Genomic DNA, 19,529 nt, shown 5'->3' on the forward strand with positions numbered 1-19,529 from the left:
TCCAATGAATTATAACTATCCTATTCTAACCTAAGCAACTGGAAGAAAATTCACCATAAACTAATCTATTCAATCTCATAAAAAACTAAATCAGCAGACTGTAAATTCGAATTGCATGTCAAAGTAAAGAAACGAAGTGCTGGAACGAAAGGCAAATAACATTACAACACCGAGGAGATCTATTGCTCTCAGGTTGGGCCCTAACCTGAGAGCTATATCTCCCTTAGAAACTCAGAATGAGATCAAAATCTGCCTGCCTTTATTCATAACCAAAAATCTGATGTCATGCCAAAACTGGCTTACAAAAAGAACCAACACCGATCTGTAGCTCGTACTTCCAAATTACAAGAGTAATGCAAAAGTTCAAAAATCTCCTATCAAAGGCTACGGCCTCAGTATTTATGCAAAATGATAGTCCAACAGGTTTCCTTGATTTGTGGAGCTCGACTGTCCAACTGAAGGTTAAACTGCTGATCCTGTAGAACAGTTGTAACTGCTGTTCCTGTAGAACGGTTGGCTGCCTCTAAGCTCGGTGGGGAGATTGGTTGGAGCTCGGAGCTCTGGTGGGAATCACGAGGAAGGTCCCCAAGACTGTGGAAATCCTCTCCTAAAAACCAGCAGTGCCACCTTACTGTCTCATTGTCTCCTTTCTCGTGGTCTTTGCTCCCTTTTAATGCCAAAAACCTGAAATCATCATGTATTAGTCACGTAGATAGAATGCCTGCCCTTCTTCCTACAAACAACACGAATAAACCAAGAAATGAATGCATAAGCAATAAAAGATGAATGGTTTGAGCAAAGCAAGTAGGCCAAATGAGCCCAAATTGTACCAAAAATTGGGGCTCATCAACTACTAGAAGCCATCAAATTAAGGGTGGGTCCTTGGATGCATGTTCAGAAGCTGGACTATGAACAGTTTCCGTTCAAATGTCGAAAGTGTCAAGTCTACGGACATTTTGCTAGAGATTTCCCGTCCAAAGGGGTTGAAGAAAAAGGGAAGGAGGAAGGATGGAATCAGGCAAAGAGACCTAAAACTTCCTTCAGGAGGACCAAAAATACTAATACCAGAACCCCCCAAATGGGCCCTTCTTAGCAGCCACCCATGGAGAGTCAAGGGAACAGTTTTGAGATCCTTGGATACAAAACCATAATTACCCAGGAGACAAAAACCCTGAAAGAAGTCTCTCCGCCTAAATATAAAAGCAAACCAGATAGATCCAAAGGAAAGATGTCAGAGGAGGAGGAGGAAACCCAAGAGTCCGAGGAATCAGAGGAAGAAGGTGAAATAGGGGATTCACAATCCACCCCTAGAAGATCTACAAGAAGTCGAATGTCAACAAAGGAAAAAAGGGAACAAGAAACATACAAAGACAAGCTCTAGGGTAGCCAGCCTACACTAGAGAAACTCATAGCAAAAACCCCGAAGACGAAGAGGATCCAAAACCAGAGCTCCAAAGGGGCTCACTACAACAAAAGTAAATAATGAAGATAGTCTCCTAGAATTACAAGGGAATGGGCTCCAAAGCCAAGGAAGAAGCAATGAACAGTCTAATAAGGTTGGAAGCCCCGGACATTCTTCTCATCTAGGAGACCAAAATGGAGGATTTAGCCTTCCTCCAAGCAAGTAGAAAGTTTTGGAAAAAAGACGGAGCACATGCAACCTCTGCCCGGGAAGCATCAGCAGGACTTGGGTCGCTCTGGAATCCAAATAAGTTCTCCCTTATCTCTGAGTCCCTGAACACTCACTGGATTTTGTTAAAATTGCAGCATTTAGAATCTAAAGAAATTATTAGTCTGGTCAATGTATATGCTCCTAATAATGCAGGTGAAAAATTATTATGCTTGGATTCCATCAAAAACCTGGTAGATCTGGAAGTTTTGGAGAACATTATCATCACCAGATATTTCAATCTCACCCTCCTTTCATTAGAAAAAAGAGGAGGCAGTATTGTTAGAGATCCGGCAAGAGAATCAGTAGAGGATCTCATGCAGGATTGGGATCTGATAGATATTAAGCCAACCACCGGCAAGTACACGTGGTCAAACAAGAGGGTTGGCCCAGGACACATAGCTGCAAGACTGGACCGTTTTTTGGTGCAAAGTTCCTTCCTGCTCCTTGGATTAGAAGCTAGATCACACATACTTCACAGCAGTATATCAGATCACAAGCCTATCAGCTTGGAATTGCTTACCACTGAAGATCTGGGGCTTATTCCATTCAAGTTCAGCCCTCTCTGGATCAAAGAGGCAGACTTTATGGATAAGGTCAGAGACTGTTGGAAAGATCCAGTCAAGGGTTTTGCCTTCTTTGTGTGGGAGGAAAAACTTAGAAGAGTGAAAGCCATGCTAAAAAATTGGGCCAAGACCCTGCCCAACCAAGTTGCGGAAAGGAAAAAATCTCAACTAGAACTTGAAAGCCAACATCTCCATCTTGAATCAGCTGAAATTTCAAAAGAAGAGATGCAAAAGGAGGCCAAGCTTCAGCAAAACTTCCATAAGGCATGACTGGCTGAAGAGGAGTACTAGAGGCTCAAATCTAGAAGTCTTTGGCTCAAATCTGGAGACAGGAATTCCTCTTTTTTCCACAAACAAGCTCAAGCTAGGAAAGGACGGAATTCCATCATTGAAATAAAAGAAGAAAACAACGTTCTAAAGGACTTTGCAAGCATAAAAAGGCAGCTTCAGAATATTTTGAGAAGCTGTACAGGGAAGATTTAGGATCTGAACAAAATGATAGTGTTCTAAACGATGTCCCTAAGCTCATCACCCCCAAAATGAACCAGGTTCTAGAAAGCAAAATCACGCACAAGGAAACCAAGGAGGCCCTCTTCGCCATGGACCCGGATAAAGCCCCGGGACCGGACAGTTTCACTCTGAGATTCTTACAAACCTGTTGGCAGATAATTGAGAAGGAATTCCTCAAAATGATTCAGAAATCCCAGGACTGTCAAAATATTGGAGGCTGCACAAATTTGACATTTCTCGCCCTCATCCCTAAGGAAAAAGGGGCAAACTCTTTCAACACATTTCACCCAATTTCACTATGTAACATTGGGTACAAATTGATCACCAAAGTGATAGCAAACAGGTTGAAAAGATTCCTTCCCAAAATCATACCAGACAATCAAGGGGGATTCATCAAAGGCAAGCAGTTGGTGGACAACTTCGTGCTGGCGCAAGAGGCAATTCATTCCAGCCAACACCGAAAGGAAAAAGGTATGGTTATCAAACTAGATCTAGCTAATGCCTTCGATCGTGTTAGACATAGGTTTTTGTTTGATGTAATGTATAAAATGGGATTCGGGCAAGGCCTCATAAAGTGGATAAAAGCTTGCATATCAGAACCTTGGATTTCCCCTCTGGTGAATGGAAGGGCCGCTGATTTTTTCAAAAGCTTCTAGAGGGCTGAGTCAGGGGTGCCCTCTCTCACCCCTCCTCTTCGTCATTCAGGCTTCTGTTCTCAGTTTCCATCTAAATTAAAAGCAGCAAGAACAAGCTATTACCGGACTGTGCATTGCAAGAGGGGTGAAACGCATCAATCATGCCCTTTTTGCCGATGATACTCTTCTGCTAGGAGCTGCCACACCGCAATCAGCTATTAACTTCAAATTAGTTTTGGACGACTTCTGTAAGATCTCATGTAGTGTGTTAAACAAGGGGAAATGTCAAATATTCCGCTGGAACATCCCTGCTTCTACTGCAAATTCCATAGGTAGATGTCTGGGATTTGCAGCCTCCACTATTTGGTCCTCATTCAAATATCTTGGGTTGCCAATCTTCAATAAGTGGGCGTCAAGAAAAGACTGGTCTCCTCTCCTAGACAAGTTCAAAGCCAAGATGCAAGCCTGGGGATTCTCTTGGCTCAACATCGCCCGCAAAACAATGCTCATAAAGGCAGTTCTTAGTAGTATTCCAATCTTCAAATTCTCTGTCCTCCTGGCACCTGTGGGAATTATGAATAAGATGGAGGAATTAATCAGGAATTTTTTCTGGAAAGGTGGCAAGAAGAATGATAAGAGATTCTCCCTAATCAATTGGGCAACATTCACAAAACCAACTCTTGAAGGGGGACTAAATCTGAAAGATCTCAAGGCTCAAAATCTAGCTATGGGAGCCAAGTTAATTTGGAAAATTACTGCCCCAAATCCAAACTGGGCACAGATTGCATTATGGAGGAAATATTTCAGAGGAACGAGGCTCAGGTGTTTGGATCAGCCAGAAAACACATTCAGAACTCACTTCAGCAACTTCATTAACAAGATTGCTCCAATGATAAAAAACCATTCGCATTGGATCCCTGGAAATGGCAAGCGTATTCAGTTATGGAGTGACAGAATACTAGATCGCCCTCCTCTGGAAGAACTGGGAGATTTTATAGCGTTAAGGACCTGGCTTGTTGCGGCAAACGTCCACACTCCGTGGGACATTTCGATGTGGACAGAGGATTCCTGGGCGGGCTGGAAACAACTATATGTGCCCAGCATCTTGCAATCTGAATGGACAACGCTCAGATCTCATTTACACAGACTGGCCCATATCCACACTGGCAGGAAGGACGCGAGAGGTTGGGGGCAAAAACGCGCAGGCTACATAGTCAAGCAGGGATACTCTAAGTATCTAGAGCGCCCCCACGTGCCTTCTAATCCTGCCCCTTGGCCAAGCATATGGAATTTCCCCACTATTCCCAAAATATACCACTTTTGCTGGATTCTCTGCCATCAAAAAATCCTCACTGAGGACAGACTCCAAAAAAGAGGATTCAATGGACCTTCCATATGCACTCTTTGCAAGGCAAACTCTGAAATCGCCCTCCATATGATGATTGAATGCAATTACACAGTCTCTATCTAGCAGGAGCTACTGGAACCTTGGAATTTCGACCTCATTTCTGCCACTTCTGTTCAAGATCTGTTTGCGAGTTGGATGGCAAGATATCCAGGCATTCAACCAAAAAACAAAATGATCAGATCAGCTTGGAGCGCATTGCCAAAATTCATCAGTTGGCAGGTTTTGTTAGAAAGGAATAGGAGGGTATTTCGGAACAAAGCTCAGGATCATAGAATAGTAGCCAACTCAGTGAAATGCCAATTAAATGAGTGGCTAGAAGGCGTAGGTGACGACTCAAATCTTAGTCAGCAAGACAAAGAACTGGTTTCTATCCTTAAGCTTAGCTTCCACAAGCCAAGAAGCTCACCCCCAGCTCTCGAAGATTGGCAAATTAGGAAAAATGAGAAAGACTTTCAGGATTGGTTGTCCATTCAATCGATTCCCTCCCTATTCTTTGATGGAGCAGCTAAAGGGAATCCAGGGAAGGCCGGGGCTGGAGGACACATTATTATGCCAGATAACACTTCTCCACATAATTTTGCCTGGGGTCTAGGCCACACATCTAGCATGCAAGCCGAGGCGTTGGCCCTCTTTCAAGGTGTAATCTTCCTCAAAGAGCTGGGAATTCGGGAAGCAAATATCTTTGGAGACTCCCAAGTAATCATAAGAGCAGTGGCGACTAACTCCAACCCAGTAGATCTGCAGCTAGAAAGATTAATTACAAGAATCAAAAGCATATCAAAGTCTCTACACTTTACTTATTTTCATGTACTAAGAACAAATAATAAAGCAACAGACATCCAAGCAAACAACGCAGTTCACTTAGAGGCTGGAACTATTCTCAAAAATAAGGAAACTCTGTGGGCGCCTATCCCGTAAAAAGCCATGTTTTACTGCTATCTTTTAAATCAGTTTGTTTGTATCTATCAGCTTGGACAATTAGCAACAAAAGTGCATTTCAATAATTGTAAAAAAAGGAAGCGGATAAGAGTAAAAGCCAATTCCCTTTTGGTAGAAAGGCATGCTGAAAATTGCTCCTCCCTTTGTAACCGATTGTGTGGCCATTAGCCAAGCAAATAATGAAATCCTATAACCGTTTTTGTAAAAATAAATAAAAAATTATATAAATGTAATATTTTTAATTTCTATATTTATTTTATTTTTATAAATTAGATGAGTTGTTTTATGGATTTAGCTTTTATTAGAGTTTTGTTTCAAAGTTTTATGAGAGGTTGAAAGTAAAAGTCAATTGTTGTGGTTATAATATTGTAAGCAACATTGTTTAGACATCTTATTTAATATCGCACTTGTTTATAAAACATTTTTTTTTAAATTAATATTTAACTATAAAGACATATTATTGGCAAGCAAACGACATAGTTGAGGCCTTTAATCAAATTTTAGAACAAGACTTAAATGAATTATTTTAAAGATAAATTTCAACTTTTAATTTATATATACTACTAAAAAAATACCTTAAAATATTATATATAAATTAAATATATGTCACCCAATCATTTTTTATAATTAAATTAAAATTTTAAACACATATTTTAAAATAAACATATTTATTAATATGATTAAAAAATATTAAATAAAAAAACATTTTAAAATAAATTAATATCTTAAATATTTAATAATTAAAATTACTATTTTTAAAATAAAATAATCTCTTAAATGTTTAATAATTAAGAAATACTTTATCAATGAAATTGAATTTGAAAAACAAAAATTAAACTTACATGAAGACACATGTAAAGTACATACTATAAGCATTATTTAAAAATAAATGAGCTACATATAATATCACTATATATATTACTTTATAAAATTACATTATTCTTATTTAAAAATAAATGAGATACATATAATTATATGAGTTTATATATTACTTTATAAAATTATATGATTCTTATTATTTTCTTTATCTACTAATAGTTCTATAAATATAATATTTTTAATTTCTATGCTTATTTTATTTTTATAAATTAGATGAGTTGTTTTGTGGATTTAGCTTTTATTAGAGTTTTGTGGTTTTAGTTTTTATTAGGGTTTTGTTTCAAGGTTTTATGAGAGGTTAAACGTAAGAGTCAATTGTTGTGCTTATAATGTTATAAGCAACATTGTTTAGACATCTATTCAAAAAATTAGTTTAAAATGACAAGTCATGACCAAATTATAGAAAAAAGAAAATGATCATAAAGTGAAGCTAAATAGAAATAAAAAAGAGATGAAAATTGAACTCATCCTCTAAGCATACTATTATACTATTGACTTGATTTCAATAGGACAATGTAACTGAAGAAAATAAAATAAAAAAAGATATGAAAATTGAACTCATCCACTAAGCATGAAGCATGCTATTGACTTGATTTCAATAAAAATTTAACATAAGTGAAGAAAATGACATTGAAGTAAAATAGGGAAAATTTTAAAAATAAAAATTAACTACAAAAGAGTGGAAAATTGAATTCATCTTCTAACCAAACTGTTGACTTGATTTCAATAGGACAACACAAGTGAAGAAAATAAAATAAACTAACTAGCATTTGAATCACATGTTGTAAAAAAAACGCTGTAAGGCAATGGCATAAGAAACATTAGCAATTTTGTTTCTTTATTGGTGTTTCTTTTTTATCATATGTTATGTTTTAGGAAAGGTATACAATAAAATTCTCATATTGTTCCATTGTGTCACAGATATAGACATTAATTAGAGAAAATCCGTTATCTATTTTAAATTGTTTGCTTGGCACCAGAGTCTTCCTTCCCCCTCCATTTTTTATTCTAAAGGAACCAGAAATACAAATGATCAATTTTCCAGGCAAAAGGTTGGACTCGCTAGTTTTCCATGCTTTACAGCAGTAGTGGATGGCAACGCTGGCTTTTGCAATTTTCTCTTTCCTTGTTCTTTGGAGAAGCACCAAATTTGTCATCTGCAACATTTAGAGCACAGAAGCGAAGGGATGCATTTGCCCTGAAACCAACGTCTTTGTTGAGTTTACTATTAGTCAAAGCAGTAAGACAATTGGCACAATCTGTAAACGCTGTTTTCTCTTCTCAATTATGTCAGAAAAATAATCCCACACCTTTTTTAATGATTTTAAATGATAAAAGTTCACAGTATTTTTGTGATCATCAAAGGTTGTTGTCCTGAAATCCGTTAACATGATTCTCCAACCTGAGTTGACATTATTTACATGTGCACCCAACTCATGTCACTCCCACGAGTTTAGCATTCCCAACTGGTAATGTGGACTCATATACAGCTACAAACATCCCATCCAATGAAGTTTCAAATCCAAATGAATGGGAGGTGAGGCACCTACAGACCTTGAGAGAGCATAAAATGCACCAATGTGTTCAGCAAGTGACATTAAGGTTGCAACTATTAATGAAACAGTTTGTGCTGCATTAAAAACCAGTCAAAAGTAAGCTTCTTAGCGGATATGATATGTGAAGCACACTGCAAAAAGAAAACTAGATAAATAGGTTTTGGAAATACTACTTTTGCGCATTTACCCACCTGCTTTCTTCACAGACTTTGCTAGCCAAAAGAACTATTGCAACTGAGGTTCAAGAGAGAATGAGAATCTATTCTTGTTTTATATTAAAGACTTTGTCAAGAGCACCCCACATATGAACAACCAAAGCATTTATGATCCTTGACTAGATATAAGGATAACAACCAAAGCATTTATGATTCTTGACTAGATATAACGATAACATCCACTGCAATGCTTTGCACATCCTTTAGCAAATATAGCTCAACATCTTTTAAATTGTCTCATTACAAATTCCCAAACTTCAGAAACTCGAAGTGAACACTATCCCATAATGAAATGTGACACCCAGTCATGTGCTACTAAGGCAAAGCTCTGGAATTGAAAGGAGTTTTTCCAAACTAGTGTGTTAAGATCATTTTAATCCGATTACCAATAATCGCCCACAAGAACCGATCCCAACATTAAAATGGTGGAAACGGTTTGCATCCCTGACAATTATTTTTCGCCCAACAATCTTCGAGATAAACTTTGTGGCATTATGGCAGTCACCACAAACACGAAGGTTTTTGGTGATCCAGATAGGTGTCCCAGGGCAGGTACTAAGCCAACTTTTCACCGTGGCCACAAAGGATGTATTCCTTTTCCTCCTCCTCTACATCATGCATTGCAAAGCTTGTGCCAGGTATATACCCTGCCTCTTCCATATGCAGACGCAAACTCATCAATGTGGCATAAATTTTTTGAGATTGTGTATCTGATCTGTCTCCAACAAGAAATGCATGAACCTTGTTGTTGAGTTCAATCCAACTACATCCTGGCATCCTTTTCAAGCCAATGTCTTTCATCGTCATTCTCATCTTTACTGCATCATCCCACCTGCCAGCTGCAGCATAGACCAGCATCAGGTTTTAAATGCATTTTTTTAATGAAATTTTGTGCTTCATATAATAAAGTTTGAGTAAACAGGACGAATGAAATTATGCCTTCGGAGAGAGTTAAGCGAGTTCTCACCTAGTTGCATCTCGCTGAATGTGGTCAGCACCCCAAGCCAACAATTCTCGCACAGAATCCAAGCAGCCTCCTCTGTAACGGAAAAAAACATACAAACAAGGGTGGGTTTGATTAAATCTTGAGGCAGAAGAAGATTTTCTTATTCAGTCACAAACAACAAAAATACCAAGTTGGCAGAATTTCCTTTCAAGTTCTGATAGAGCACATGCTGTTCAGGAAAGAAAGATCCATTTGGCACAAATTTTCAAGAAAAAAACCCAATTTTCATGAAAGAGGCACACATGTTATTAAAATGAAGGGTAGTATTTCAAATGTGACAACTATATTTTAGATGATACAAAGAAACTAATTACAAAACTGGGTGTCTCTATCTCTTACCCGTGGCTCTATCTCTTACCCATGAGCTCTAGTGGTTGCACAAACTAAAGCCCCATTTCTCAACAGCGACTGAAAAACCCCTACATGTTTCATTTGGGCTGCAAGGTGTAATGAAGTGGCTCCAACCCCATCTCTCACATTTACAAACCGGGAAAATCCCCAAGAGTCTGTAATGGGAGTAGACTAGGCAGTTGAGAGAATGGTTTCCAAGAAATTAGCGTGCGCATAGTTTGCTGCATAGTGCAAGCAAATTCTCTAATGCAACGAGTCAAACAACAATATATTTGCACCAACTTGCAGAAGCCTCTGAATGCAGTAAACATTCCCATACATGGAGGCCATCATGAGAGGAGTATGTTTTTTGCGACTCAGGGCATGAGGATGCAACAATTCTCGCACAAATTCCAAAGCCTCCTCCAGCAACAAGGTGCAGTGGCATGCTCCTTGGTCATCTATAAGGGAAAAAACATACAAACAAGAAGCTACGAAATATGTTCTAAATACTATATTCTCCACCAAATGAAAATTGGAGAAATGCCATTCAATGCATACCAACATTTCCTTTTCAGTACAAGCAAGATTCGTGCCAAATGCATGGTGTTGGCATTGATGGGACTTTTTCAGGCATTAGAGAAAATTTCTAACACATCCCATGATTACAGAAGGCCTGCAGATAAGTGGTTTGAATTCATAGCTCAAGTTTCTGTCTTGAGTCTTCTCAACTCCCCAAACCAATTACTGTGAAGAAAATATATTAACAATGCTGCCATTCCTATGACAACTGTATTAAAGGGACCTATAGTAACATTGTTGCAATTCATATGACAACTCTGTTAAAAGAAGGACAGATAACAATATTTTAAAGTACTGCAAAGAACTTTTAAAAACAAGATTACACTGGCAGCATTCACTGGCATCATTGTTTCTGAGGCAAAAAAGATTATGGTGAGGACTTGGGTTTGAATTCCACTACCTATTGAAAGGAAGATTATAGAAACTTTCAAAAAAGCCAGCAAGTCTTTTGAAGTCTTCAAGGTTGACTTATTCAAAACAGGGGAGCAGGGGACTTAAGGCAATTGCCAGAATAGATTATGGTATATGCATATAGATATAGTTGCAAGGAATTTCTCAGCAAAAAGTGAAATAAGGTTTAATTATATACATCTCCTTCAACTTCAGAGGAGGAAAATCACATGATGATCAAACTATACCTTTGCCTATTGTTACCTTGGTCAAATGGAATTCAGGGTAGCTTTGCTTAGTAATTAGGGTAATTTAGTTGATTGAAAATCTAGTTTCTAAAATGGGTTTGTGTTTTTTTGTTTGCAGGAGGATTGGCCACTCAGAAATGGCAACAGATGTTAGATGCTACAGTTTTTTTGTTTCTTCCCTGATTCAACTGAAATTGCTGAGTCTGTTTTGGTAAATGTCTCCACAACCTTTCACTGGTGGATATTTTTGTGAACATGGGACATACAAATATATTTGAGAAGGTACACTAATTAGCGTTAGAAGACAACAATCAATGATCTGGAAAGGCTGACTCATCTTGTTATGTACACCATCATCATGATTCAGTATAGCCTCAAAGAAAGCAAATAATCATCTGATGGAAAACAGATATGGATTGTGCAACTAGAAAGTGATTGCAACATCCAAATATGATGCACAGGTACGGCTCTGGTTGGTAACAGAAATTCTTGTGGCTTATTGGAAGGTCGAAATCTTTGGATTGGAAGATGAATTTTTCATCACCTCCAAAACTATTTTGAGTGAAAATTTATGTGCTGAAGGACCCAATTCATAAAAGCTGGTAACCATTTTCTGAAGGGGCTGAGTTTGCATTCTTGGAGATCAAATCCTTGGTTTGAGTTATTTGTCTCTGTACTTGGGCAACCACCAATAACAAACATCATACACATAGTTCTATATTTAACCTTTTACATTTTTAGTCTCAGAACTAATTGTGACGAGTGACCCACTCATTACAACAAACTGTTTGTGTTTGAAAGGCAATATCAATGTGTTTGGAATGAATGTCCACTATTCCCGACTGACTGGGATAGAACAGGATATGAAAAAATGACAAGACCTTATATAGTTGTGTCATAGTTCTCTCCACATTTTTCAAGCTTCGGACCAGCAATGTAAACTGACTTTAAACTGCTCATAAACATGACAAACAACAAAATAATATAGCAACCCATGTATCATTAACATATCATCATCAAGGGCATCCCTTGAACATGTACAACTGTGCGTTTTTCATCCATACAGTAACCAATCCAACATTCATGTCATGCATATAATCCTTCGCCACATAGATCTCATTCAGGTAGCTCAAATCAACCAATGCATGGTGAGAAAGACAAGCTCACTCACATGCTGAAATGTATCCATGCACACAACTAGGCCGTCTAATCAACTCATAAGTTCTGCCAATATGTTCTTTACAAACCATCATAATTCTCATAGGGCTAGAGGACAACCATTAATATGAATACTTTGCAAAACTCTAGTTGTTAGTATTAACAAAAAAACTCTTGCACTGCCTCAGATCAACTACAGGTACCATGTCAATGTTGAAATTTTTCTCCAGAATTATGAAAATAGGTTTTGTAATTAAGAGCATGTGCCCTCAAGTTTGATCCCCACAATCCTGAACTTCAATGGTACACAATTGAACAAAGAAAATGCAACAAACCTCAGATTCACTAGCCTGCATATTGGCACAAACAAAGACAGCCAATCAGTTGCAATGATAGTTGCTTGGAATTTGAAGAAAACAGATCATAATTAATACAACAGTCACAGTGGTGTAGTAGTAAGACCACACTCAATATGTGGCAAAGATTAAGGGCTTAGTAGGTTATAACGGTGTATATCTATGTATTAAGAGAGTTTATATTAGAATGTTTGGCAAGAATATTAATGTTAGATATCATTTTTTGGGATTCAACTGCGTTAAGTAAGTCATTCATTTATGACCATTTCCATGAGAGGTAATAGTAATTGACTAATTGCAGAAACCGACTACAAATAGATTTTTATGACAGTTCATCGGTTGCTGTTAGTTATGATTGTGTTTCCCTTTATTAATTCATGAATGTGGTGTAACGTTTCCTCCTATTATGGACTTAAATGGTTTATATACAATTTGAGGAGATTCACTTAATTGGTCTTTTTCTTGTCATGAAATCTCTGAAGATCATTGCCAGAAATGTAGGTATTCTATTTCATGCCAATCCATTTGTTATAAGTCAATTGGCATCTAGTTATCATTGAAAAATGCTTAAAACAACATTTAACTAATAAGCAATTCTTGGATAATGCACATCTTTAATTAATAAAGGACATCTCCTTTTTGAACACAACTTCCAACTTTTACTATTTCATTAATGAACAAGGACATTGCTCAGTAGCAAGTCCCTACTTGCAGATTATGGATGACTTCTTTAAGGATATAAATATAAACAATAAAGACACACAAAAAAACAAAACAAAAATCCCAATACAACATGGCCACGCTATAACCTTTCAATTCTCTGCTCTGTTGTATTATCCACGACAAATTGAAGTAAGATGATACTTGATAATTATTTTCTAAATATTATTAGAAGAGCAATATAACCTACCATGTTTGGACGGAGCTAAACCACACACATAATGTGTATTTTATTGAAAAAAAAATCATAAAAACTATTGTAAATGTTTAATATAAAATGAAACAGGAGCTAAACCGCACACATAATGTGTATTTGATTGAACAAAAAGATCATAAAAACTATTGTAAATGTTTAATATAAAATGAAACAGGACTTTTTGATCATATTTTAGATCATATTTATCTAATCTTTACCATTTTCATTTTTTTTGGAACAAAAAAAATTCACATTTAAGTTATTAATTGTTGAAATGATTACATATAAGTGTGCAAAGTTGGGAGCTTGAATTCTGTAGGGGTTACAAACATCCCGGCTGTATTGTATGTGTTTCTGAAAGTGGCTGGTATATTCAAATTGTTGCAAACCAACACTATTAAAGATTTATGTAGATTTACATGAAAAACAGCTCAACTACATCTGATGAGTGTGCCTACGTACAGAAATGGTATGACTTGCTTCACCTCAACACTTTTGAAATCTGTGAGTCATCCGATTACTAAAATTTATCTTTCATGGTTCCTTCTAATGATTGTCCATTTGATAAAGAAGTGGGTGCTGCCATATCAAAGGAAGATGTTGGATTCCAAATGGTAAAAATCTCCTAAAATGGGAGGGAATTTTCCTTTCCATTCTTCAATTCAAACCATTTTCCTTGTGGTAGGGTCTCTCTGTCAAGCATTTAAATGATGTTTGAATTAGTCAATCAGGTGCTCTTATGCTAGTAAATTGAACTGTCTTGGTGTGGTGTGCCGAGTGCGGGGAACTTTGTGCACCATCCCATTCTCATCGTCTAAGGACATTCAACCAACCATATGATGGTGTAGTTCTGCACCATTCCATTAGGGAAAGATGTAGCTAAGACACTTGTTGCAAAACAAGAACTACACAAGAAAGAAACTTGTTCATAATTTGGATTTTGGGTCTAGATTATTCCATCAACATTTAAAAGGATTCCTGATTTCCTTTAGGAGACCAAGGCCCAAAAACCACTTTCACATAAATGCTTGCAAAGTTGGAAAAATGGTTGGAAATGTACTTCGAGGATTAATACAGATATTCCAAGGCACCCACTAATTGCATGGATGGAATCCTTGTTCTAAGAATAATGAGGGAGATTATTATTCCTTGCCCAAATTGGAAAAGAGGGCGAGGCCTCTGAGAAGGGATCAATTGTTACGTTGCAAGGTTAGAACCAGGTCCATCTGCACTGCCACATTTAGTGGTGACCAAAAGATCTTTGATAATTTCATTGTATATTTTGAGCATTAATGCCTTAAAATAAGGAAGACATCAAAAAATTTAGGATCAAATGACAGTTGCATTCACCACAACTCGATTCTAAATAAATCCAAACAAACACTTCGATAAAAATAAATCTACTAAAACCACTGCCATCTCTAGCCCACTTACAACTAAAGAAATCAAAGTCAACATTATCAATGTCTTGGAGGTCGGTTATGGTGTTGTATGTTTTCCAAAAACCATTGAATATGAGAAAAATAGAATGAAGGAAAGCTTTCATTGCATGGATGTTCATAGTCAATACATTGATTTCTCAGCATTCCCGGACCTATTTGCATGTAATTACAAATCATAGAATGTCTCAAAATCTAATGAGACAGGAGACGCTGGTGTAAACTATACAAGGTTTGTAATTTGGATGTTGCATGTCAGAGTCTCAACTATAGCCAAGAAATAATTAACCTCTAATCAACCTTATTTAGTGGGCATACTCTAGTCATGTCCAAGATATTCAAGAATTGACAGGAATGTTGATGGGCGAAATAGGTGGCTTACTAAATGGACATGCGGTTCCTAGTTCTACTTTTCATTGAATGCCTGGTTTGAAAATACAATCATTGGAAAATATAATTATGGTTTCCAATTGTTTTTGAAAATACAACCATTAGATACAAATTGATTTCTTTTTAGTATATAATTATGGTTTCCAATTGTTTTTGAAAATACAACCATTAGATACAAATTGATTTCTTTTTAGTATATAGTGGTATGATGGGCTTGATTTCTGTTGTACTCCTGGCTCTTGCTTTAGGTCTCAAAGACCTTTGTTTTAATTTTTCTGATAGTGTAACTGCTTTTGGCACCTATTATACAAGGTTTCTACCAACTGTTTTGCACTTCATGCAGTTCCTAGTTCTACTTTTCATTGAATGCCTGGTTTGAAAATACAATCATTGGAAAATATAATTATGGTTTCCAAAAGTTTTTGAAAATACAATTATGAATTCCAACAAATTGTTTTTGAAAATACAACCATTGGATACAAATTGATTTCTTTTTAGTATATAGTGGTATGGTTGGCATGGTTTCTCTGGCTCTTGCTTTACGTCTCAAAGGCCTTTGTTTTAGTTTTTCTGATAGTGTAACTGCTTTTGGCACCTATTCTACAAGGTTTTCACCAATTGTTTTGCAGTCCCTTGATTGTTTTTTGAATACAGTTACGAGTTATGTAATTCAATACTGATTAAGTGGTGACTACAGTTGTCTTAATTCTACCAAGTACCAACCAATCAATAGAGATTTGAGATTAGAAGCAAGAAAGCACATCATAAATATTATCTTCAATGTTATCTTTTTTATCCGTGGAAAAAGACACTGAAGAGGCAGCTCCAAACAGAATGATTTTCTCCCTTGCTCGATTGGCCTCCATAAACGCCTTTTCAAACAAGAGCTTAGCCTCTGGATTGAGTTGACTTTTGAATTTCCAGTGTAGGCGAAACCAATTGCTCTGCAGAACTGGGATTCAGTAAGGCTGCACAGGCAGAGTGTTTGTACTTAAACCAATGGTTCTGCAGAACTGGGATACAGTAAGGTTGCACGGGCAGAGTGTTTGTGATTAAGGGATACATGTAGAGTGTTTGTACTTAAGGGCTATCGCATATGGGATGCGTCTGCCAAGTAAAACACATTAATCAGTAGTCTACGAAAATCTCTTGGTAAATTCTCTCTTTTTATCTCCTATTATAGTAGTGCTATTTGTAACAAACTAAACATGTAATAAAGTTTGAGTAAATATGACCTGAATGAAATTATGCCTTTGGGGAGAGTTAAGGGAGTTCTCACCAATACGCATCACGAGACGAGAAACGACAACGGTTCAAAAAACGTAGTTGGGAGGCTTCACATTCAAGAAATGAGGAGAGAGAAAAAACAACAAAAATATGAAAAACACAGATTTAATTTTAATTTTCAATATAGTTTCAACTAGATTTACAGCCAGATTTGAATAAAAAATTAAATAAATTGAATACCGTTTATCTCACATACTGATGCTTAACAAATTGACCATTAAATATATGTCTTATGTTTCTTATGCCTTCTGCTAATTATTGTTTATGTGTGGAAATTTCAAAAAATTGTATATATATGTCACCCAAGACCAAAATATACCATTCGGGAGAGAAACAATAAGTAAAATCTACAATTGAATATACACTTCTTAAACCATATATGGAATTATGTTTAAGCTATGAGTTTTACCCATATATTAATGCAGAGATTAACTTAAAATTAATGCAGAGATTAACTTGTTTTCAAAAAGGGAAATCGACCTAGGTGGTATCTGGTCTTCAATTGCTATTAGGAGTGCTAGTATTTCTCAGTTTGATGAGCTTAGTAAAACTCTACTCTTCAGTTTTCTTTGTGAATGATGCAAACAACTGCAAACACTTTTACATTCATAAAGAATATCCAAATGTTACATCTATAGAACTCTTTTCCAAATTCCAAGACATTAAGAAAAAGTAGAGGCAATTCAAAATATGATAGAAAAATCCTTAGATGAGATGCATGGTGAAGGATGCGAAGGCCCAAAGACTGTCGAATCAGAGCGTTTGAAATTCAGCACAGCTCTTGCAGAAATTCTCGTCCCTGTGGATTCTATTAAAATTTGGTGCATTTGGTACTTCATTGGTAAACATATGCTTCATTGCAGGAATCTATGAACACACAGGAAGGGAATTTCGTACCTGAAATTTTTAAAACAGAGCTGAGAACGAACTCTAAAGAAACAAATTACAACGAACTGAGCTCTGGAAAAATACAGGTTAACAAAAACAGTCGTAGAAAACGGTGTTTCCCGTGCCGTTGTGTTTCTTGTGCATTTTTTTCCGGGAACGGTGGCTACCATCCCGTTTCTGGTAACACAGCTCGCTAAATGCGGTCAGCACCCCAAGCCAACAATTCTCGCACAGAATCCAAGAAGCCTACTCGAGAAGCAAGGTGCACAGTGCAGAGGCGCACTCCCTGGTCGTCTGTAACAGAAAAAACATATAAACAAGGGTGGGTTTGATTAAATCTTGAGTTAGAAGAAGCTTTTCCTATTCAGTCACAAACAACAAAAATACAAAGTTGACAGAATTTCCTTTCAAGTTCTGATAGAGCACATGTTGTTCAGGGAATAAAGATCCATTTGGCACAAATTTTCAAGGAAAAAACCCATTTTTCACGAAAACGGCACACATGTTATTAAAATGAAGAGAAACATTTCAGATGTGACAACTATATTTTTGAGGATACAAATAAACTAATTACAAAACTGGGTGTCTCTATCTCTTACCAGTGGCTCTATCTCTTACCCATGAGCTCCAGTGGTTGCGCAAACTAAAGACCCATTTCTCAACAGCGAATGAACAACCCCTACATGTTTCATTTGAGCCCCAAGGTGTAATGAAGTGGCTCCAACCCCATCTCTTGCATATACAAACCCGAAAAATCCCCAAGATTCTGCAACGAGAGTAGACTAGGCAACTGAGAGAATGGCTTCCAAGCAGTTAGTGCGCGCATCGTTTGCTGCATAGTGCAAGCAATTTCTCCGATGCAACGAGTCAAACAACAGTATATTTGCACTAGCTTGCAGAAGCCTTTGAATGCAAGAAACCTTCCCATACATGGCAGCCATCATGAGAGGAGTATGTTTGTTGCGACTCATGGCAAAGGATGCAACAATTCTCGCACAAATTCCAAAGCTTCCTCGAGCATCAAGGTGCAGTGGCATACTCCCTGCGCGTCTGTAAGGGAAAAAACATACAAACAAGAGTGGATTTGTGTAAGGCAAAATACATACAAACAAGGGTGGATTTGTTTAAATCTTGAGCGGTGTGAATATTGCCTATTTAGTCACAAACAACAAAAATACAAAGTTAACAGAATTTCCTTTCAAGAGAGCAGCCTCCACCCTTTGCAAATCCCGTTGCTGGACTCTATGTTACCAGAAACGCGAAAAGGAAACGAAACAAGAAAGGAGAACGGTACGAGAAAACAAAGCTTGGAGGTTTCGCATATAAGAAACTAGGAGAGAGAAAATAGAAGGTTAAAGGTAAACAATATAAAACAAAGAATTAATCATAAACATTCAATGTTTTCATTGGTAAAATTGTAAAGAAACATTTATAAATAGTAATTTACTTTAAAAAATATATAATTTTGTAGATCCAAAAATTTAGCTAAACACTTCTATAAACTTTCATAGAATCAATCTCACAGATCCTAGCCCTTTAAAAATTTATTATATATGAGGTTGGAAGGTATGCATAGGGTGAAATATTTGACCAATTTTCTATATTTTATATTCTTCCATTTTCAAAAAATCATTTCATGTTTTTCAAAGAGCTCTCATATTTTCCAAGGCCTTGTATGCCGAGAGATTCAACCACAAGTATGTAAAGGTCATGCAAGAGAGGGAAATATTGCATTAAATCCCTTAGACCTTCAAAATGTTAGTGTGTTTTATTAGATCAAAGAAGGGGACTTTGTTTGGCTTCCTTTTGCACACCGCTTCACGATTATTATCTTTTATGATTTATGCACTACTACTACAGTGGGACCTTAAGACCCTACAATCATTGGGGTTTTGATATATCACTGCTCTTGAATCCCAAGTGATAAGATAAAGCCTAAAATTCAATTTTCTTGTTCCATAATATATTTTGGTATCATATAATTCTTGTCATATAAAATTTAAACTTGATCTTCAAAAAAACACATGCTTGTAGTGGCCATAGCGCTGGACAAAGAAATATGAAAAACAACAATTCCAAAATTTCATTTCCTATAAGTTCTAGTTACTTGAATGATTCTCATAACATTATATCTAGAAATATAGAGGTGAAGGGCATATTAA

General features: G+C 36.8%; 1 protein-coding gene, 1 long non-coding RNA gene and 1 pseudogene across 3 annotated transcripts; 1 reads left to right on the plus strand and 2 right to left on the minus strand.

The window, feature by feature from the left end:
• Positions 1 to 1,102: 1,102 nt before the first annotated feature.
• On the plus strand, positions 1,103 to 4,851 carry LOC149184008 (uncharacterized). The gene is made up of 4 exons (XM_089415183.1): positions 1,103 to 1,280; positions 1,826 to 2,499; positions 2,676 to 3,182; positions 3,487 to 4,851. Exons 1-4 carry the CDS (start codon positions 1,103 to 1,105, stop codon positions 4,849 to 4,851), a joined length of 2,724 nt encoding a protein of 907 aa, XP_089271309.1.
• Positions 4,852 to 8,579: 3,728 nt separating this feature from the next.
• LOC149184009 (pentatricopeptide repeat-containing protein At3g57430, chloroplastic-like) lies at positions 8,580 to 12,979 on the minus strand (annotated as a pseudogene). Its single transcript, XR_016257225.1, has 2 exons — positions 9,345 to 12,979; positions 8,580 to 9,216 (listed from the first exon to the last, which is right to left on the minus strand). The product of XR_016257225.1 is annotated as a pentatricopeptide repeat-containing protein At3g57430, chloroplastic-like (transcript).
• A 4,414-nt stretch (positions 12,980 to 17,393) lies between these two features.
• On the minus strand, positions 17,394 to 18,663 carry LOC149184010 (uncharacterized). The gene is made up of 2 exons (XR_016257739.1): positions 17,967 to 18,663; positions 17,394 to 17,661 (listed from the first exon to the last, which is right to left on the minus strand). It is a non-coding gene; the product is annotated as an uncharacterized LOC149184010 (long non-coding RNA).
• Between the last annotated feature and the right edge of the window lie 866 nt (positions 18,664 to 19,529).

The sequence above is a fragment of the Pinus tabuliformis genome, chromosome 3_2 (genome assembly GCF_031772625.1).
Source record: "Pinus tabuliformis cultivar Carrire ecotype Pingquan chromosome 3_2, CPIR1, whole genome shotgun sequence".
NCBI lineage: Eukaryota > Viridiplantae > Streptophyta > Pinopsida > Pinales > Pinaceae > Pinus > Pinus tabuliformis.